Here is a 23,443-nt window from a genome sequence, read left to right as displayed (position 1 = left end):
CCAAAGTCTGCGAGCAGAGTTTATCAAGAGCCGTGCTACTTTTGATAAATTAGGCGCACAATAGACCGGCCTAACGCTCTGTAGTTTGGTCTATTTTGATGTGGGAAATAGACAACTTTGATAAATCCCCCCCCCCCCCCCCCCCCCCCCCAAAGCAAGTACCTATGCCGATCCTCACCTAGAGGAAACCTGTCTGTCCGTTTCTAGACCTGCAAAGTTCAAACCCACTCATTCAGCCATATGGGAAACAAACCGGGGGGAAACCTTGCCTGTCCGAAGAGAATAGAGATGTTCTCTTATTCGGATGGATACTTTTCATTTTGATTTTACTAACATTTAAAAAAACTTGCACGGACAGATTAGAAAGTAAATAACATAGGTAGATTTGCATGTAATAAAATGGTTTAGGAAAATGTTAACTCCTCCAAGGATAAAATTCCTCTTTGCTAAATTATACTGACAATAATTACAGTTCCTGCATGGATCCACCCTTGGGTTCATTTTCCTTTAACCAATTAGTGTTCTCCATTTTCTCTTTATATTTTTTATATAATCTCCAATAGTTGTTGATTTTCTAAATGTATTGATGGGTTTCTTTCTTGCTACTTCTAATTAAGTATCGGGTTTTAATTATAAAGAGGGGAATTAGCAAGAGAAAGTAAAACGTGTGTGAGGCTGGGTCCACACTACGTTTTGTCCCATACGGGAGCGCATACGGCAGGAGGGAGCTAAAACCTCGCGCTCCCGTATGTGACCGTATGCGCTCCCGTATGCCATTCATTTCAATGAGCCGACCGGAGTGAAACGTTCGGTCCGGTCGGCTCATTTTTGCGCCGTATGCGCTTTTACAACCGGACCTAAAACTGTGGTCAACCACGGTTTTAGGTCCGGTTGTAAAAGCGCATACGGCGCAAAAATGAGCCGACCGGACCGAACGTTTCACTCCGGTCGGCTCATTGAAATGAATGGCATACGGGAGCGCATACGGTCACATACGGGAGCGCGAGGTTTTAGCTCCCTCCTGCCGTATGCGCTCCCGTATGGGACAAAACGTAGTGTGGACCCAGCCTTAGAAGGGTTTTCTTTTCTAAGGTTTTAATAGTTCCTCAGTTTTTTTTTCAGTTTTTTTGAAAAGCTTTTCTAATAATAGATTGAGGATTACCACACTCGAGTAAGCGAACGGTAAGAGCATCTGCTTGCTCAAGAAAAGTTTTATGATCGCTATTAACCTTTTTTAACCAAAGAAACTGGCTTTAAAGGGGTATTCCAGGAAAAAACATTTTTATATATATGAAATGGCTCCAGAAAGTTCTACTTTCTATTAAAAGTACTTCTATTAAAAAATCTTAATCCTTTCAGTACTTATGAGCTTCTGAAGTTAAGGTTGTTCTTTTCTGTCTAAGTAATCTCTGATGAGACGTGTTTCAGGAACCGCCCAGTTTAGAAGCAAATTCCCATAGCAAACGTCTTCTAAACTGGGTGGTTCCCGAGACATGTGTCATCAGAGATTACTTAGACAGAAAAGAACAACCTAAACTTCACAAGCTCATAAGTACTGAAAGGATTAAGATTTTTTAACAGAAGTAATTTACAAATCTGTTTAACTTTCTGGAGCCAGTTTAAGGGATGTTATCTTTTATGTGTGGTGCGTGAAAGCTATTGTATTGCAATAGGAAGTTTTTGGCGATTTCTTTGCAGTAACCTGATGTATGTAAAATATTCTCTCAAAGGGGAACTCGTGGAAAACTTTTTTTTTTATTTTTTTTAATCAACTGATTCCAGAAAGTTAAACAGATTTGTAAATTACTTCTATTAAATCTTAATCCTTCCAGTACTTATCAGCTGCTGTATACTAGAGTAAATTCTTTTATTTTCTGTCTGACCACAGTGCTCTCTGCTGACACCTCTGTCCATGTCAGGAACTGTCCAGAGCAGGAGAAAATCCCCATAGCAAATATCTGCTGCTCTGAACAGTTATTAAAATGGACAGCGGTGTCAGCAGAGAGCACTGTGGTCATGACAGAAAAGAAATCCCCAAATAAAAGAACTTCCTCTGCAGTATATAGCCACAAAAAGTACTGGAAGGATTAAGATTTTTTTTTTTATAGAAATAAGTTACAAATCTGTTTAACTTTCTGGCATTGGTTGATTTCAAATTTTAAAATAAGTTTTCCTCCGGAGTACCCCTTTAAAGCTTCTATATTTGGATCAAATACGCTTCAGGTGAGTGCGACTTTTGTTCCTTCTTTGCTCTTGTTCTTTGTGTTAATACATTGAAGCTTTTCCACATGCACAAAAATCCCAGCATATATGCTATATGTGCATTTAACTGGGTTTTCCAGGCAAAACTAATAGTTGGGTATCTAGCTCTCTGTGCAGTAAAAGATTAGCTGGCATACTTGCCTCCAATGCTCCTGGTCCCTGTGCTGTTTTCCCTCCTTTTGATGATGTTCCCTTCCCAGTCAATCACTGGGATGAGCAGGATGCCATTGAAATAACAGCACAGGAGCAGGAACAGGTGGGACATAAGCTCTCTCTATTGACTGCAATGCATTATCGAGCAGATTCCGCTCAGAGAATTACATGTTCAGATGTGAATTTTCTGCTGAGGATATTCTGCAGTGTGTGCGGTGCAGCAAAGTCTCATTAAAAACAGTGGAAGCAGCTACATTGAAATTTCCTAGCAGAATTATTGCACTCAGAAATTCCATAGTGTGAATGGGCTTAACTTCGATTCGCCTCTTTAACCAAAAGCTTCCCATAAGTTACTATGGTTAAATTGCCTACATTGTACAACTGTCCTGTTCTTACCGTAAAGAACACCAGCTCTCTGTACACCATGGCATCAAATCTGAACAAGCAGAGTTTTAGTGTAAAGCAGAGAAGAGGGGTAGAACAAAAGCCTAAAGGACCCATATACAGGTTTCTACTGAACCCCACAGTTTTGAAGAGACCATCCGACCATCTAATGTGTGTAGGGTCCTCCCGACTCTTGGGGGAAGAAAGGATCAGGTATGTTTAAATATTAAAGACTCCATCCTCTTGTTATTGTAGACTCCTCTGTTGTCAGATGTAAACCTCCCCACCTGAACACGCTCTATTCTGCGCACATGAACTCTCAGACGAGTCAGTCGTTCATATGTATGTTGGTATTGGGACAGAGGTTGTCTTACGTGTATGGTCACCAAAAACCAGGGAGCTCAGCTGGCGTTCCCTAATAGTTCAGAGCTGCAATGTGAAGACTGAGGGAGGACAAATAAAATACCTCCTGATCTAATATGACTATGCAGCTAAGCCAAAGTTACAGATGTATCCTAACCAAACAGAGTATGAAAACCATAAATTCCTTTATTATAAAATACATAAATGTTCAGATAAAATGAACAGATAACAGTATGAGCATTTTAAGACTGAATATTCGGGGTAATAACATGAGGCAAGAAGGCCATTAAACTCTGCAAGGTGTCACAGATCTTCAATGTAACTACCTTCAGGAGGAGGCACTAAAGCCAAAATTCCTAACTTTGCAAGAAAACATCCCCATTAACATTAAAGTCTATAAAATTTAAATAAAACATAACTTGTTCACAAAGCATTATTCAAGTCCATCCTCGATGCCTCGGATTCTCTTTGCAAGCTGTATATCCTCCTTACGGAGAGTGACCCTCTTTGCATGGATACTGCAGAGGTAGGCATGTTGAAGTATATACACAAGGAAGGCCTCAGATGCCTGTGGATACAAGGAGACATCAGCACATTACGTCCTTCTTAAAGCAACAGTATTTCTCCTGTGTAGCCTAATACATCAATGACCCATTAAATCCTATCAGTAGAAAAGCCCACTCCATACACAGCAGGTGTCAGCTGACACACCACCGCCAGCAGCCAAGATCACAGGTGACTGATCCCAGGCTGTTTAATGGGATTATACAGGAATAGAAAAACTGGGATCATTCTTTTTCAAAACACCTGTCCTTATTTTGTATGTGTTATTACGACTTGGCTCCATTTCCTTCAATGTAACTGGGCTGCAGTTTTATTAATCCTGAGTAACCCCCAGAACACCCTAGATAATGTACGCAATAGTAACTGCAGCATCTGGGTGGTGACAGACAGGGGAGAGGCCTGCATATCGCAATCACAGGTTGTTGCTGGGTTGTCATTAAAGCAAAGGACCTAGTGAAGACCTCCAGGTCTGCCATGACTGTACAGAAATATTCTCAGCGCCGGAATTGCTTTTTTGGTCACCTCTGCTCCAAAAACATTTGGATTACAGCAATACAGCTGTTTTTACTATTTTTAATCATATTTACCCACAGAATAAAATTAGGGCTCGTTCACATTAACGTCAGTCCCCGTTAATTCATACTTCTCTAATCTGTTCAGATTTTTTTGCAAACGGCTGTAAATGAATCCCATTGATGTCAATGGGATTTTTATTACAGTACTGTACTTCGCAAGCCGCTTGCACCTGTTTGGTTCCTAATCTGTTATTTTTGATGGCAAAAAGACATTGCATACAGTATTTGTTTTCCTGTCACAAATAACAATGAAACCTGATATTATAAAGGCTTATCAGTTTGCCATAAACTACAATGTTAGATTTCATGTCATCCCTTTGCACCCGATTTTTAATATCTGTATTTGATCAGTTATTACTTCTGAACATACAGGGGGCTGAGGGATTGACCACACTGGGTCTCACTTCTGAGACCCGATGCGATCAAAAGCTATTAACCAGGGGAGTGGGCGGCATGTTCCGCTCCCCTGCCATGTATACTATGGAAATGAATGAACAAGACAAACCCCTGCCGGGATCCCTGAATGGCTGGCATTCAGGTCTCCCGGCAAGGTTTTTAAAGTCAATCAGTGAAGATCGACATAGCGCTGCAGGGACCATATGTATATAGAAGCGCAGCAGTGGGGCAAGACATATAGGAGCACAGCAGAGGGGGGCAGACATATAGCGCTATATGTCTAGCCCCGCGCAGTGCTTCTATATGTCTCCCCCCCGCCCTGCTAAGCTATATATATATCTTGCCCCCGCTGCGTTTCTGTATACATATGGCCCCCCCAGCACTATTAGGGACATTTATCAATGTTTGCTTATGAATTCCTTTTTTTAGTACTTTTTTCTTTACTTATGTGTGACTTATTTATCAACTGCTTTCAGCCTGTTGATAATTTTCTTTCATGTAAGCAATTTCTTCTTTTTTACTTTGGTAGTAGCTTTTTCTGCTCCATGTTTGAGCTGGAGTAAATTGAGTCAATTTTGAACCTTGTTGCGACTTTTTTTTGTGCAGTTGCAACTGTCGCAGTTGATAAATACCCGAATAAAGCAAATCCATTTTGAAAAATTTACTACGTAAGCAAGTTTGAATTTTCTTGCTTTTCTTGTTCTTCATGCAAATTGTCGCACGAAAACACACGTAGTCGCAGTTGCGACAATTTTGCAACAATTATAGTAAAGAAAACCTCACTAAACCCCTTGATAAATGTCCATCTATGTGTCCAAAGGATTGTATCAGCAGCACAATTGGACTGGACGGGGAAGCAGGCGGCATTGCGCTGCATTCCTCGGCCGGAGATGCCTGCTGATAAAATCATTTGACACATAGTACTGAAGGAGCCATATGTATATGGAAGTGCTACGGAGGGCCAGGCATATAGCGCTATACATCTGTGGGAGTACATAGGTTGCTGACATTTCATACTAACGAATGAAAAACTGATGCAAAAGGATACCACTAAATGGAATCAGTGTGCATCCGTAAGTAGTATGCTCCGTTTAGGAACAGGGACAATGGACGTGAACCTAGCCTTAGCATGTAATTTTTTTTAATGGTTAAAAGGGTTGTCTGGCAAAACAAACAACCTGTGTATGGTGTGAAAAATTAAACAAAGCAACTTACTAATATGTTATTAGCCATAGTGCTCCCTTGTAAGCTGTGCTGTGACGTTATGTCACAGGCTCCTACTGCAGGGAGCTCCTTACTTCCCCCTACCCTCCTGTCAGTTTGGAATGAGATCAGTAAAGTGAAGGGGGGAGCTGGTATTACTGCTCATTAGACTAATGACTTTCAGCATTGAAAGCCTGTGACATGATGTCACAGCTTACAACGGAGAGGACATGGCTCAAATGGATGATCTTTGCACTATGGCTAATAACATTATATTTAGTAAGTTGCTTTACTATACTTTTTCACACAATACACAGGTTGTTTCTTCTTTCTGAATAACCCCTTTGAAGAGGGTTGGACAGCTTTTTAATTCTTTCACTTGTCAATAAAATTGATGTGGAAGGTCAGGCCTCCAGGACTTCTACAGTAGAAAGCAATTCTTATGCCAGTAAAGCATATGGATGTAATAAAAGGGGTCTCCTACTCTGCTCCCTCCCTCTATTATCCCATCCACTGTAAAGTACAGTTCTGCCCCTGGTTGGCCCAGCAGGTTGAAGCATTACCTAACTTGTAAAAGTGCCAGGATACTGACCTCTTGCAAAGCCTTAAGTGCCATGCTTTGCCAGAGGAATGACACACCACGGGTATGCTTCAGGCAAATTTCTCTAACCTGCAACAATTAAAAGATACGTTTTAACCCATAGATTACTGAAGATGGGGGGGGGCGCACAGAACACTTCCACTTACCAGTCTGGCAAACGGAGCTGTCTGGATGAGTAGATTGGTAGTTTTTTGGTACTTTCTTATTTCCATCAGTGCTCTGCTACCTGGGCGATAGCGCCTTGTTTTTTGTGTGGTCTCATTGCGACTGGTTTCTGGTCTTTCTGTAATGAAAAAAATAAAAGCACAGCTTATAATAGAATCTTCTAGAAAAGGCCACTGAGGGAGGTCCCTTTATAGTCATACAACCCACAGGGTGTGGGGTGTGTGAGTGGACTGCACTGTATTTAGCTCTAAGCGCGTCCTCATAACATGCCCATAGCTACATACAGTGGCTGCTCACAGCTTTCACTAGAGGTCTGGAGCCTGTCTTCCTGCACGCACAGGAAAACAGGCTGCAGAGCAGTGGAATAGAGAAGAGGAGCCAGAGGTATGTTTGAAGCCTTGGTATGTTCTTATTTTGTCTGCTTGTTTGGGGGGGGGGGGGGGGGGGAAGACTATACAGTATACAGGTGGGAAGTACCTGCAAGGGGGGAGAAACTACCTATATGGAGGTCTAATGTTAAGCTACTTGTATTGATAAAATCAGAGGTTCTGATAGGAAAGGTACAAAATAGTGGCAATCTTCCATATTAAGTAAAAATATTTTAATTAAAAATTTGGTAGGCATCCGATGTGTTTTTTAGGCCATAGATTGTGGACAAAAGGTGGCGATATATGTTTTTTTTTCTATTAGAAATGTTAGTTGCTGTGTTAACTTAAGCCCCCATTTTTATGGAAGCCTCTAGTACCTAAATGAATGTGTTCTCTTATTGTAAGAGCCCCAAGGTAAGGGGTGATGTAAATCTCAGAATGTCTTATACTAACGTGTAATGGAATGCAGGTACCCAACGTATAATTGCATAGTTCATAAGGAGGAAAAATTCCTTCCAGACTCCAATATGGCAACTAGAATAAATCCTTGGATCAATGTTCTGTTCCTATAAATCTAGTATCAATAACTTGTAATGTAATTTTTCTCCAGAAACACGTCCAAGCCCCTTTTGAACTCTTATTGAGCTCACCTTGACCACTTCCTCTGGCAGGGAGTTCCATACTCTCACTGTTCTTACAATAAGTACCCCCGTCTCTGCCCCCCTGTTATAGATACAGTCTTGGGTATAAATAAATCATGGGAGAGAGCTCGGTAATGCCCCTTGATATAGTTATACATGGTTATTAAGTCTCCCCTAAGCAGTCTTAATTCTAAACTTAACCCTAATTCTGATGATCTTTCTGGGTACTGTAGTCTGTAGTCCTCCCATTCCCCGTATTACTCTGGTTGCCCGTCATTGAACCCTCTCCAGCTCCACTATATCTTTCTTGTACACTGGTTTCCAGTACTGTATACAGTATTCCATGTGTGGTCTGGTCTGACCAGTGGTTTGTACAGTGGTAGAATTATTTATTTGTCCAGTCCATCTATGCCCCTTTTAATGTACCCTATGATATAATTTGCCTTGGCAGCAGCTGCCTGACACTTGTCCCTCTAGCTTAATTTACTGTTGACTAAAAGGGGTACTGCAGTGTAGGACAATTTATCCCCTTTCCAAAGTATAGTGGATATCCTGCATTAATCTCTATAGGAGAGCCGGAGATATAAAAGTATAGCGCCCGTGGATGAGACTGCGGGGGGTTCTTTGGATATGGTATAAATTGTACTACACTACAGTACTCCTTTCAATTTCTAAGTCCTTTCTCATGTTAGTGACCCCAAGTTTTTTTCTTTTAAAGGTGATGTCCATCGGTAATAAACTTATCACCTATCCGCAGGATAGGGGATGTGTCTGATCACAGGAGTTCCGACCGCTGGGACCTCACGCGCTCTCCCGTTGTGGGTCCCATCTCAGCTCTTGTGTGTGACGCTTTTAACACAAAGCAGGTCAGCTTATCCAAACACGCCTCTTCCATTTATCTCTCTGGGAGAGGTGGAGACACAGCGTTTGTATGTCTCCACCTCTCCCATAGAGATGAATGGAGGGACGTCTTTGGACGTGCTGAGTATGAAACGCGCTTTAACGGAGCAAAGCCGGGGCTCCCGTAAAGGACATCGCAGGGGTCCCAGTGGTCAAACTCCCCACAATCAGACACTTCTCTCCTATCCTGCGGATAGGTGAGAAGTTTATTACCACTGGACATCTTCTTTAAAGGGGTATTCCAGGCAAAAACTTTTTTTCATATATCAACTGGCTCCGGAAAGTTAAACAGATTTGTAAATTACTTCTATTAAAAAATCTTAATCCTTCCAATAGTTATTAGCTTCTGAAGTTGAGTTGCTGTTTTCTGTCTAACTGCTTTCTGATGACTCATGTCCCGGGAGCTGTCCAGCTCCTATGGGGATATTCTCCCATCATGCAAGGGATATTCTCCCATCATGCACAGCTCCTGTGACGTGACATCATCATTGAGCAGTTAGACAGAAAACTTCAGAAGCTAATAACTATTGGAAGGATTAAGATTTTTAATAGAAGTAATTTACAAATCTGTTTAACTTTCCGGAGCCAGTTGATATATAAAAAAAAGTTTTTGCCTGGAATACCCCTTTAAGAACATGGGGGAGATTTATTAAAACCTGGTGCGTTAAAGGGGTACTCCGGTGAAAACCTTTTTTCTTTTAAATCAACTGGTGGCAGAAAGTTAAACATATTTGTAAATTACTTCTATTAAAAAATCTTAATCCTTCCTGTACTTATTAGCTGCTGAATACTACAGAGGAAATTCTTTTCTTTTTGGAATGCTCTCTGATGACATCACGAGCACAGTGCTCTCTACTGACATTATTATAATAAGAATAACGCTTTATTTATTGTTGTCCCTAGTGGGATTTGAACCCAAGTCCCCAGCACTGCAAGGCAGCAGTGCTAACCACTGAGCCACCATGCTGTCCTTAGCATACATCTGATGTCAGCAGAGAGCACTGTGCTCGTGATGTCATCAGTGTTCCAAAAAGAAAGGAATTTCCTCTGTAGCATTCAGCAGCTAATAAGTACTGGAAGGATTAAGATTTTTTAATAGAAGTAATTTACAAATATGTTTAACTTTCTGCCACCAGTTGATTTAACCCCTTAACGACGCAGGTTATATTTACGTCCTGCGCCGGCTCCCGCGATATGAAGCGGGATCGCGCCGCGATCCCGCATCATATCGCGTCGGTCCCGGCGCTCATCAACGGCCGGGACCCGCGGCTAATACCACACATTGCCGATCGCAGCGATGTGCGGTATTAACCCTTTAGAAGCGGCGGTCAAAGCTGACCGCCGCTTCTAAAGTGAAAGTGACCCGGCTGCTCAGTCAGGCTGTTCGGGACCGCCACGGTGAAATCACGGCACCCCGAACAGCTGACAGGACACCGGGAGGGCCCTTACCTGCCTCCTCGGTGTCCGATCGGCGAATGACTGCTCCGTGCCTGAGATCCAGGCAGGAGCAGTCAAGCGCCGATAACACTGATCACAGGCGTGTTAATACACGCCTGTGATCAGGATGAAAGATCAGTATGTGCAGTGTTATAGGTCCCTATGGGACCTATAACACTGCAAAAAAAATAAAAAATAAAGTGTTAATAAAGGTCATTTAACCCCTTCCCTAATAAAAGTTTGAATCACCCCCCTTTTCCCATAAAAAAATAAAACAGTGTAAAAAAAAATTAAATAAATAAACATATGTGGTATCGCCGCGTGCGTAAATGTCCAAACTATAAAAATATATCATTAATTAAACCGCACGGTCAATGGCGTACGCGCAAAAAAATTCCAAAGTCCAAAAAAGCGTATTTTGGTCACTTTTTATACCATTAAAAAATGAATAAAAAGTGATCAAAAAGTCCGATCAAAACAAAAATCATACCGATAAAAACTTCAGATCACGGCGCAAAAAACCGCCCTGTACGTGTAAAAATAAAAAAGTTATAGGGGTCAGAAGATGACATTTTTAAACGTATACATTTTCCTGCTTGTAGTTATGATTTTTTCCAGATGTGCGACAAAATCAAACCTATATAAATAGGGTATCATTTTAACTGTATGGACCTACAGAATAATGATAAGGTGTCATTTTTACCGAAATATGCACTGCGTAGAAACGGAAGCCCCCAAAATTTACAAAATGGCGTTTTTTTCCGATTTTGTCGCACAATGATTTTTTTTTCTGTTTCGCCGTGCATTTTTGGGTAAAATGACAAATGTCACTGCAAAGTAGAATTGGCCACGCAAAAAATAAGCCATAATATGGATTTTTAGGTGGAAAATTGAAAGGGTTATGATTTTTAAAAGGTAAGGAGGAAAAAACGAAAGTGCAAAAACGGAAAAACCCTGAGTCCTTAAGGGGTTAAAAGAAAAAAGGTTTTCACCGGAGTACCCCTTTAAGTCCAAGGGCGTACATTAAAGCCCTGCATTGTTATTAATTCACATTTACAATATGTCTACTTTATATTGGCATCATTTGTTAAATGCCCTTTTAATTTTTTAGGACGTTACAAGCCTTAGAATTTGGCTGCAATTTTTTATATTTTCGAGAAAATTTCAAACTCAGATATTTTAATCGACCAGTTCAGTTCTGAGGGAGATTTGAAGGGCCTATATGTTAGAGTCCCCTATATATAAACTGCACCCCTCACAGTAATCACAATGACATTTATAAAGTTTATTAACCCTCAAATAAACCAAAGTGGAATTAAAAGATGTCTTGTAGGGGATTGTAGATAGACCCCCAATCTGCCGCTTAAAGTGCAGGCAGAAATGGTCACAAGTATTACAGCATATAAATCTACTAGTAATAAGAACCCATGGAAGAAAAACACAGAATAAAATGCATGAATAGATATTTACTAAGTGGCAAAGAGATGGTCAGGTAAGGCTCCTTTCACACTATTCCGTTGCTCCGTTTTAAAGAGTACCTACCGTATATACTCTAGTATAAGCCGATGGCTGCCCGGGCTTGCTGGGAGTTGTAGTTTTGAAACCTCTGGAGGTCCGCAGGTTGAAGACCACTGAGGGCGGATGATAAGAGGATGATGAAGGGGGGGTGTGGGATGATGACAAGAGGATGATGAAGGGGGGTGGGGATGATGACAAGGGGATGATGAAGGGGGTGTGTGGGATGATTACAAGGGGATGATGAAGGGGGTGGGGATGATGACAAGGGGATGATGAAGGGGTGTGTGGGATGATGACAAGGGGATGATGAAGGGGGGTGGGGATGATGACAAGGGGATGATGAAGGGGGGGGTGTGGGATGATGACAAGGGGATGATGACAGGTGATGATGATGAGGGTCTGGATGATGACAGGCGGTGATGATGATGAGGATGTTAATGACGGGGGTCTCGATGTTGACAGGGGGGATGATGTATTTCCCACCCTAGGCTTATACTCGAGTCAATAACTTTTCCTGGGATTTTGGGTTGAAATTAAGGGCCTCGGCTTATACTCGGGTCGGCTTATACATATATACAGTATATACGGTATTAACAACTAAACTTTCTCAATCCCCCACCCTCAGCTGTCCCTGACTGACACTATCCATGCTTTTTGGGGGGAAAAACCACCCAAAATACCTTTTATTACTATGAGCTAAGCTGCTAATTCTGCCGGCCGTATGTGAGAAAGGGAGGGGGAGTGTCCCGGCAGGTGTGACGTCAGCTGATGCCTGGCCGGGCTCACTTCGCCCTTCCTCCTCTATGCTGCGATCCCTCTCGGGAGCGTGCATAGAGTCTTAGCAGAGGGCAGGCACGGCAGCTCTAAAGTTCAGAGGACAGAGTTGCCATGCCTGCAGCAGTAAAATAACAAAAGTGGGTGGCCGGCCGAGCGCGGAATGGCAGTAGTAGTACATTTAAAAATTTTATGAAAAAATTGAAAATGTAGCTTTTTTTTTTTTACTTTGAAGCTCTCTGCTTATAAGGAAAATGAATATTCCAAATAAATTATATATTGATTCACATATACAATATGTCTACTTTATATTTGCATGATAAAATTGACATGTTGTTACTTTTAAAGATCCAATCCAATTTCCTCCAATATAGGCAGTCAGAGAGGCGCTTGAAACCAAGGTAAGTAAAACTTCTACTTTATTCCCATAATGCAACGCATTGCGCGGAGGTTCCGCTTCATCAGGCATGAGAACTAGAACACGGTGTGCAGTTTATATAGGGAGAATCCTCACCATTTACAATTTAGACTTAGACTGATATTAATTGCATCTAGAACATTGCAAGAATGGACACTAAAAATACATACTGAAATCAAACAATGATATACATATGATCAATAACCAACATCTCAATAAGACAATAGGTCATACAAAAGGATATATATATATATATATATATATAAAATAAAAATATATAAAAATATGTATATACAAAAACATGTACTTATACACTATAAAAAAATATGATAATACTATTAACCATAAAAAGGAGCAAAAAATACGTCTCAACGGGCATTTTCTAATGTTTCATTAAGATCATCTGGAACTAACGTGGAAAGAATAAAAATCCAAAAAGCCTCCCTGTTATTTAATCTTTGGATTCGATTGGGAAAGTTAAGTTAATAACAGGGAGGCTTTTTGGATTTTTATTCTTTCCACGTTAGTTCCAGATGGTCTTAATGAAACATTAGAAAATGCCCGTTTAGACATATTTTTTGCTCCTTTTTATGGTTAATACTATTATCATAGTTTTTTATAGTGTATAAGTACATGTTTTTATATATACACATTTTTATATATTTTTTTATATTATTTTATATATAATCTTTTTTATATGTACAGTGACCCCCCCGACCTACGATGGCCCCGACATATGATCAAATCGACATACAATGGCCTCTCAGAGGCCATCGCATGTCGATGTCAGCATCGACATACAATGCTTTTTTATGTCGGGGCCATCGCATTAAGTGCTATCCGGCAGCGCAAAATGCTTAAGCTGCTGCCGGATAGCAGCTTAATGTTCCCCGTGTGGTGCGGTGAGTATTACTTACCCCTCCAAGATGTTCCGGGGTGCCCTCCGGGTCCAGCGCTGGTCTTCCGGTGTCTTCTCGGCCCTCTCCGATAACTTCAATACGCTGCTGCGCACGTCATCCAATAGGAATGGCGTACGCAGCGGCGTAATGACGTCGCTACGCAGGCCCAGTAAGGCCTTGCGGAAGATAGCGGAGGACCGGAGAAGACCAGGAGAGGACCAGAGAAGAGAGCAGAGGTCTGGAGAAGACCAGGAGAGCCCAGCGGAGGCCCGGGGTCACCATCGCGAGCGGCGGGGACCCCATCGCGAGCGGCGGGACAGGTGAGTACAGCTTCCTATACTTTACATTGCACGAATCCCTCAACATACGATGGATTCGACAAACGATGGCTCGTTTGGAACGAATTTCCATCGTATGTTGAGGGACCACTGTATATGTATATATATATATATATATCCTTTTGTATGACCTATTGTCTTATTGAGATGTTGGTTATTGATCATATGTATATCTTTGTTTGATTTCAGTATGTATTTTTAGTGTCCATTCTTGCAATGTTCTAGATGCAATTAATATCAGTCTAAGTCTAAATTGTAAAGGATGAATCCTTCTCCCTCTTGAAAGGGTTAAGGATTCTCCCTATATAAACTGTACACCGTGTTCTAGTTCTCATGCCTGATGAAGCGGAACCTCCGCGAAACGCGTTGCATTATGGGAATAAAGTAAAAGTTTTACTCTTACCTTGGTTTCAAGCGCCTCTCTGACTGCCTATATTGGAGGAAATTGGATTGGATCTTTATCTGTGAAAGGTGGAGCAGCTGCTGGAACTCTACACTTCATGCACTCTGATCCATGGTTGTACTTGGACGCAGTACAACCCTTCCTGGTAAGCGCACATCTACATTCTGCGTTACCTATACACCTTGCGGTATCGCACTAGGGAGCGCTTCCTGCTGTTTTTTTATTCTATGTTTTTACTTTTGGAAGACATCAGAGGGCTTCAAAGTATAGCAGCAATTTTCAAATTTTTCAAAAAATTTTCAATTTTCATTGAAATTTTTCATGGACCAGTTCTGTTTTGAAGTGTATTTAAATGGCCTTCATATTAGAAATACCCCATAAATGACCCCATTATAAAAACGGCACCCCTCAAAGTATTCAAAATGACATTAAAAAGGTTTGTTAACCCTTTAGGTGTTTCACCGGAATAGCAGCAAATTGAAGGAGAAAATTCAAAATCTTCATTTTTTACTCTGGCATGTAGACCCAGTTTTTGAATTTTTACAAGGGGTAAAAAAATCTTCCTAAAATATGTAACCCAATTTCTCTCGAGTAAGGAAATACCTTATATGTGTATGTCAAATGTTTGGCGGGTGCACTAGAGGGCTCAGAAGGGAAGGAGCCACAGTGGGATTTTGTAGAGTGAGTTTTTCTGAAATGGTTTTTGGGGGGCATGTTGCATTTAGGAAGCCCCTATTGTGCCAGAACAGCAAAAATAAACCAAAAAAACAAACAAACACATGGCATACTATTTTGGGAACTACACCCCTCAAGGCAGGTAACAAGGGGTACAGTGAGCCTTAACACCCCACAGGTGTTTGATGACTTTTCGTTAAAGTTGGATGTGTAAATGGTTTGAATTTTTTTTAACTAAAATGCTGGTTTTCCCACAAATTTTACATTTTTATAAGGGGTAATAGGAGAAAATGCCCCCCAAAATTTGTAACCCCATCTCTTCTGAGTATGGAAACACCCCATGTGTGGACGTCAAGTGCACTGCGGGCGAACTACAATGCTCAGAAGAGGAGTCACATTTGGCTTTTGGAAAGCAAATTTTGCTGAAATGGTTTTTGGGGGGCGTGTCACATTTAGGAAGCCCCTATGGTGCCAGGACAGGGGAAAAAAAACGACGTGGCATACTATTTTGGGAACTACACCCCTCATGGAATGCAACAAGGGGTACAGTGAGCCTTATCACCCCACAGGTGTTTAACGACTTTTCGTTAAAGTTGGATGTGTAAATGATTTTTTTTTTTTTGCTGGTTTCCCCCAAATTTTACATTTTTACAAGGGGTAATAGGAGAAAATGCCCCCAAAATTTGTAACACCATCTCTACCGAGTATGGAAATACCCCATGTGTGGACGTCAAGTGCACTGCTGGCGCAGTGCATTGCTCAAAAGAGAAGGAGTCACATTTGCAAATTTTGCTGAAATGGGGGGGGAGCATGTCGCATTTAGGAAGCCCCTATGATGCCAGTACGGAAAAAAAAACACATGGCATACTATTTTGAAAACTACACTCCTCAAGGCATGTAACAAAAGGTACAGTGAGCCTTATCACCTCACAGGTGTTTGATAAATGTTCATTAAAGTGGGATGTGAAAAGGAAAAATTTGATTTTTTACATTAAAATGCTGGGGTTACCCCAAATTTTTCATTTTCATAAGTGGTAAAAGGAGAAAATGTCACTGTAAATTTGTATATACATTTCTTTGGAGTAAGGACATACCTCATATCTAGGCATTAACAGCGTGCACACCGGTCTCAGAGGAGCAGGAGCGCATTCAGGGGCCTTGAGCTTGCTGCCTATGGAGCCAGAACAGTGGGACCCCCCCTCAAGGGGCATTACATGGGGTACACTAAATAACTAAAATAGGGTACAGTGGGATGCAAAATCATAAAAAGGTTATGCTCCCAGAATGATGACTCAGAGCACAGCCAAACTAAAAAATATGCCCACCCCAAACCCTATGCTCTGAATCATCATTCTGGGAATGTGATGTGTGTGGCCGTCCCAAACCTGTTGCCTCAAATGTGCACCCCGCACAGGTGGAGAGAGCGCTGCGCATTTGATGCAACATAAACAGTCCCCGATGATAGTGACTCAGTGACCCATGACCCATTTTTGGAAAAAATACCCCCAGAGGTCTTATCAGGTTTTTTTTTTTTTTTTTTTTTTTTATAAAAGAGTTTTTGGGCAATTTAGTGGTTTTATGGGGTTAAAATTTGGGATATACTCTGGACTTGGTACATTGAAGTCAAATTATGGGAAATTAAAATGAATAGGGAAAATTTAGTACTGAATTGAAGTGTGATACTCCCTGAAGCATTTTTTAACTCCTTGGGGACGGAGGGCGTATGCATACACCCTCGCGTCCCGTCACTTAAGGACAGAGAGCGTATCCATACGCCCTCCGTATTTCCGATCACCGCCACTCACCGAGCAGTGATCGGACCGGGATGACTGCTGAGGGTGGAGGGTTGATGGGGGGTAACACAGGCGGTGAAGGGGGAGCATGGCTGGCTTACCCAGACCGGCGGAGGCGGCATCCTGGAGCAGCAGCGGCATTGACGCAGGAGGAGTGCGGCCGGAAAGTGCAGCGTGCAGAAGGCTGCAGTGAAGATCGTGGTAAGTGATCTTCTCTGTGGCCTTCTAAAGGCTGCAAAACTACAACTTCCAGCATGCCCACACAACCAAAGGCTGTCTGGGCATGCTGTGAGTTGTAGTTTTGCAACATCTGGAGGGCCACAGTTTGGAGACAACTGTTTAGTGGTCTCTAAACTGTGGTCCTCCAGATGTTGCAAAACTACAACTTAAAGCATGCACTGACTATCTGGGCATGCTGGGAGTTGTAGTATTGCAACATCTGAAGTGGCACAGTTTGGGGACCACTATATGGTAAAACTATAATTCCCAGCATGGCCAGACAGCCAGGGATGCTGGGCATGTAGTTCTGCAATATATGGCCCTTCATATGTTGCAGAACTACAACTCCCAGCATGCCTGGACAGTCTGGACATGCTTGGAGTTGTAGTTTTGCAACATCTGGAGGGCTATAGTTTGGAGACCACTACTTAGCGGTCTCCAAACTGTTCTTCATCACTTGTTGCATAACTACAACTCCTAGCATGCCCAGACTGTCCAGGCATGCTGGGAGATGTAGTTCTGCAACATCTGAAGGGCCAGATATTGCAGAACTACATGCCCAGCATCCCTGTCTGTCTGGCCATGCTGGGAATTGTAGTTTTGCAACAGCTGTAGGCCACTGGTTGGGAAATACTGAGCTAGAGTCTGTTTCTTAACTCAGTGATTCCAACCCGTGTGCCTCCAGCTGTTGCAAAACTACAACTCCCAGAATGCATCGACAGACTGTACATGCTGGGAATTGTAGTTTAGCAACAGCTGGAGGCACACGGGTTGGAATCACTGAGCTAGAGTCTGTTTTCTAACTCAGTGGTTCCCCACTAGTGTGCCTACAGCTGTTGTAAAACTACAACTCCCAGCATGTATGGTTTGTCAGTGCATTCTAGGAGTTGTCATTTTGAAACAACTGAAGGTTAAATGTACATCCACACGGGCAAGTTTACAGTGGGTTTCCGTCTACAAGTTTGAGCTGTGGCAAATTTTCCGCCGCAGCTCAAGCTTCCAGCGGAAAACTTACTGTGAACCCCCGACTGTGTGAATGTACCCTAAAAACAATGCACTACACTAACAAATAATAAAAAGTAAAACACTACATATACACCCCCTTACCCCCCCCCCCCCCCCTCAATAAAAATGAAAAACGTCTCATACGGCAGTGTTTCCTAAACAGAGCCTCCAGCTGTTGCAAAACCCCAACTCCCAGTATTGCCGGACGAAACAGACTATACTGGCAGGCTGGGAGTCTTGCAACAGCTGGAGGCACCCTGTTTGGGAAACACTTCTGTAGGGTTTTGGTGGAGACAAGCCCCATCCTTGTAACCGGGTCCGCCCCTATTGCAAATTCCTTATTTAGGCCTCAAATGTGAATGGCGCTCTCTCACTTCAGAGCCCTGTCGTATTTCAAGGAAACAGTTTAGGGCCACATATGGGGTATCTCCGTACTCGGGAGAAATTGCGTTACAAATCTTGGGGGGGATTTTTCTCCTTTTACCCCTTATGAAAAGATAAAGTTGGGGGCTACACCAGCATGTTAGTGTGTCAAAAATTTACCCCATACTTTTCATTTTCACAAGAGGTAAAAGGAGAAAAAGACCCCAAAATTTCTAACGCAATTTCTTCTGATTTACTCCTTGTGAAAATGAAGTGTTTTGGGTAACACCAGCATTTAAGTGTTAAAAATCTAATTTTTCATTTTCACGTCCCACTTTAACGAAAGTTTGTCAATCACCTGTGAGGTGTTAAGGCTCACTGTACCCCTTGTTACATTCCTTGAGTGGTGTAGTTTCCAAAATAGTAGACCACGTTTTTTGTTTTTTCTCTGTTCTGGCACCATAGGGGCTTCCTAAATGCGACATGCCCCCCAAAAACCATTTCAGCTAAATTTGCTTTCCAAAAGCCAAATGTGATTGCTTCTCTTCTGAGCATTGTAGTTCGCCCGCAGAACATTTTACGCCCTAACATGGGCTATTTCCATACTCAGAAGAGATGGGGTTACAAATTTTGGGGGGCATTTTCTCCCATTACCCTTTGTAAAAATGGTAAATTTGGGAAAAAAAACTGCACTTTAGTGAAAAAAACTTTTTTTTTCATTTACACTTTCGAATTTAACGAAAAGTCGTCAAACACCTGCGGGGTGTTAAGGCTCACTGGGCCCCTTGTTATGTTCCTTGAGGGGTGTAGTTTCCAAAATAGTATGCCATGTGTTTTTTTTTTGCTGTTCTGGCACCATAGGGGCTTCCTAAATGTGATATGGCCCTCAAAAACCATTTCATAAATTTTCACTATCCAAAATCCCATTGTTGCTCCTTCCCTTCTGAGCCCCCTACTGTGCCCGCCGAACACTTGACATACAAATATGAGGTATTTCCTTACTCGAGAGAAATTGGGTTACAAATTTTGGGGGGATTTTTCTCCTATTACCCCTTGTAAAAATTCAAAAACTGGGTCAACAAGAACATGCGAGTGTAAAAAATGAAGATTTTGAATTTTCTCCTTCACTTTGCTGCAATTCCTGTGAAACACCTAAAGGGTTAACAAACTTTCTGAATGTCATTTTGAATACTTTGAGGGGTGCAGTTTTTATAACGGGGTAATTTATGGGGTATTTCTAATATGAAGGCCCTTCAAATCCACTTCTGGTCCCTGAAAAATTCAGATTTTGATAATTTTGTGAAAAATTGGAAAATTGCTGCTGAACTTTGAAGCCCTCTGATGTCTTCCAAAAGTAAAAACATGTCAACTTTATGATGAAAATATAGACATATTGTGGGAGATTTATCAAAACCTGTGTAGAGGAAGAGTGGTGCAGTTGCCCATAGCAACCAATCATATCAGTTCTTTCATTTTTCACAGGCCTCTTTAAAAATGAAAGAAGTGATCTGATTGGTTGCTAGGGGCAACTGCACCACTCTTCCTCTACACAGGTTTTAATAAATCTCCCCCATTGTCTATGTGAATCAATATATAATTTATTTGGAATGTCTATTTTCCTTACAAGCAGAGAGCTTCAAAGTTAGAAAAATGCTAAATTTTCTATTTTTTCATCAAATTTTGAAATTTTTCACCAAGAAATGATTCAAGTATTGACAAAAATTTACCACTAACATAAAGTAGAATATGTCACGAAAAAAAAATCTCAGAATCAGAATGAAAAGTAAAAGCGTCCCAGTTATTAATGCTTAAAGTGACAGTGGTCAGAATTGCAAAAAATGCTTCTTCTTGGAACTGAAGGAATGTCCCTGTGTTGCCGGCGTACTGGGACAGTACAAAAGAGTTGTACATGGCAACCTGTACCATGTAGACCGCAACTTTTTTGTACCATACACGTGTTTTCCGCATGGCCATGTATGGCTTGAGGACTTGATCAGAAAGATCAACTCCCCCCATATACCGATTGTAGTCCAGAATACAATCGGGCTTGAGGACCGTTGTTGTGGTACCTCGCACAGGGACAGGTGAGCTGCCGTTACCATGAATAGTGGTCAGCATAAGGACATCCCTCTTATCCTTATACTTGACCAGCAACAGGTTTCATGGGCAAGGGCATGGGACTCAACCTTGGGGATAGGTGTCTGCAGAAAATTTAGAGGGAGGCCTCTCTGGTTTTTCTGCACAGTCCCACAAGCAGACGTGGATCTGGCGGCAAGGGATGTGAACAGAGGGATGCTGGTATAAAAGTTGTCCACATACACGTGGTAACTTTTATCCAGCAATGGGTACATAAGGTCCCAAACGATTTTCCCGCTGACACCCAGAGTGGGGAGACAATCTGGGGGTTTAATACGGGAATCTCGTCCGTCATACACTCTAAACTAGGGATCGACCGATTATCGGTATGGCCGATATTATCGGCCGATAATCACGATTTTGGGCATTATCGGTATCGGCAATTATCTTGCCGATAAGCCGATAATGCCCCGCCCCCCCCGCACCGCGACCGCCACCCCCCTCGACCCGCCGCACCGCACCCCCGACCCACGTCGCACTCCCCACCGTGATGCTAGGCGGTATACCGGTATGGATTTTTTCCCATACCACTATACCGATCGGGCCCCTCCCCCACCCTCCGAGTCAATAAAAAAATTAAACTTACCCGTAATGGGGGTGGTCCAGGCCATCCTTCCTTCATGTGGTGTCCGGGGGCGTTCCGGGTGGAGGGTGGTCCGGTCCGGGCTGTCCTTCTTCTCCACTCCGGGCAGGCTCCGGCCTAGTATGCTGCATAGACGCCGCTACGCCGTGACGTCAGGTGCGTCGCTGCGCACGGGCGTCACTGCGCAGCGACGTCTATGCAGCGTACTAGGCCGGAGCCTGCCCGGAGTGGAGAAGATGACCGCCGGAGAAGAAGGACAGCCCGGACCGGACCACCCTCCACCCGGAACGCCCCCGGACACTACAGGAACGATGGATGGCCCGGACCACCCTGACAGGTAGGGGAGAGAAGCGGGTGGCGGCGGCGGTCTATGGCCCCGCAAAAGCCACAGTAGATCATTGATTTAAAGCGCCCGCTTTAAATCAATGATCTGCAGCGGTGTCGCAGGGGGTTAAATAGCCGATAACTTATACCGGAATATCGGTATAAGTTATCGGCTATCGGCCCTAAAAAACCGATATCGGTCGATCCCTACTCTAAACTTGTAAGTGTACCCGGAGGTACTCTCACAAAGTTTATAAAGCTTCACGCCATACCGCGCCCGCTTTGAGGGAATATACTGGCTGAATTTGAGTCTCCCCTTAAAACTGATAAGAGACTCATCTACAGAGAGGTCCCTGAGCGGTACGTAGGCCTCCAAAAATTTGGCCCCAAAGTGATCGATGACTGGCCTCACCTTGTAAAGCCGGTCATAGGCGTGATCACTTCGGGGTGGACATGCCGCATTATCTGCATAATTAAGGCATTTTCAAATGGCCTCGAACCGCTTCCGTGTCATGGCCATACTGTAAAGCAGGGTCTTGTATAGGATGTCCCCACTCAAGTACTGTCTGACACTTGGCTTTTTTGACCAGGCCCATATGCAGCAAGAAGCCACAAAATGTCCTCATTTCTGCTGCATCAATGGAGTACCATTCATTGGACCTGGCCAAAAAAGAATCAGGGTGGTGGGCGATGAACTGCCTGGCATACAGATTCGTCTGCTCCACCATCAGATTGTCAAAACTGTCACTGAAAAAATAACTGAAATAGTCAATTTCAGTGAATCCAGGATTTTCGCGGCAGGGACCGAAATTCCCACGGACATACATGTACATCATGGGTCCTTAACTACCAGGGTCCCATGACGTATAGGTACTACATGGGTCCTGGACAGGTTAAAATTGGCATCTTCTGACCCCTATAACTTTTTTTTATTTTACTACCTATGGGGCGGTATGAGGGCTAATTTTTTCCGCCGTGATCTGAAGTTCTTAGCAGTACCATTTTTGTATTGATCAGACTTTTTGATCGCTTTTTACTCATTTCTTCATGATATAAAAAGTGACCAAAAATACGTTATTTTGTACTTTGGAATTTTTTTTGCGCATACGCCATTGACCGGGCGGTTTAATTAATTATATATTTTTATAGTTCGGACATTTATGATGGAGGGAACGGGGTATGGGGGGGCTTTGACGGAGGGAACGGGCTAGCGCCGTAGCGCCGCATGGCACTAACTTATAGTTTATCTACACAGGGTGCCTCCAGCTGTTTCGCTACTACAACTCCCAGCATGCCCTGACAGCCTATAGATAATATGGGGGGAAACTACAATCTAATAGGGGGGGATTATACTGCCTACCTAATGTGGGGGGACTACAATCTAATATGGGGGAACTATACTGCCTACCTAATGTGGGGGAACTACAACCTAATGTGGGGGAACTACAACCTAATGTGGGGGCAACTATGCTGACAACCTAATGTGGGGGAAACTATACTGCCAACCTAATGTGGGGGAACTACAACCTAATGTGGGGGGAAACTACAATCTAATAGGGGGGAATTATACTGCCTGCCTAATGTGGGGGAACTACAATCTAATATGGGGGAACTATACTGCCTACCTAATGTGGGGTAACTACAACCTAATGTGGGGGCAACTATGCTGACAACCTAATGTGGGGGAACTATACTGCCTTCCTAATGTGGGGGAACTACAACCTAAAGTGGGGGAAACTATACTGCCAACCGAATGTAGGGGAACTACAACCTACTGTGGGGGGAACTATGCTGACAACCTAATGTGGGGGAACTATGCTGACAACCTATTGTGGGGGGAACTATGCTGCCTACTTAGTGGGGGGGGTACTATGGTAAGGTACTGTATCGCAGTAGAGGGGTAGTCTTATACGGCGAGTATATCCCAAACTCTATATTTTAACTGTAAAAGTTGTGGTTCGTCTTATACGCCGGAAAATACGG

At 42.7% G+C, this 23,443-nt stretch overlaps 1 protein-coding gene across 1 annotated transcript in view; it reads right to left on the bottom strand.

Moving 5' to 3' along the window:
• Positions 1-3,332: 3,332 nt before the first annotated feature.
• The window catches only part of LOC130369308 (histone H3-like centromeric protein A), a 38,745-nt gene continuing 18,634 nt past the window's right edge, over positions 3,333-23,443 (bottom strand). The window contains exons 3-5 of the mRNA XM_056574402.1: positions 6,648-6,784; positions 6,493-6,570; positions 3,333-3,730 (exon numbers count right to left, since the gene is read on the bottom strand). Coding sequence (XP_056430377.1) covers positions 3,596-3,730; positions 6,493-6,570; positions 6,648-6,784 — 350 coding nt within the window. The 3' untranslated portion in view covers positions 3,333-3,595. The remainder of the gene's footprint in view (positions 3,731-6,492; positions 6,571-6,647; positions 6,785-23,443) is intronic.

This window comes from Hyla sarda, chromosome 1 (genome assembly GCF_029499605.1).
Source record: "Hyla sarda isolate aHylSar1 chromosome 1, aHylSar1.hap1, whole genome shotgun sequence".
Lineage (NCBI taxonomy): Eukaryota > Metazoa > Chordata > Amphibia > Anura > Hylidae > Hyla > Hyla sarda.
Note: the sequence above shows the minus strand (reverse complement) of the source record. Positions and strands in the feature narration are given on the sequence as shown.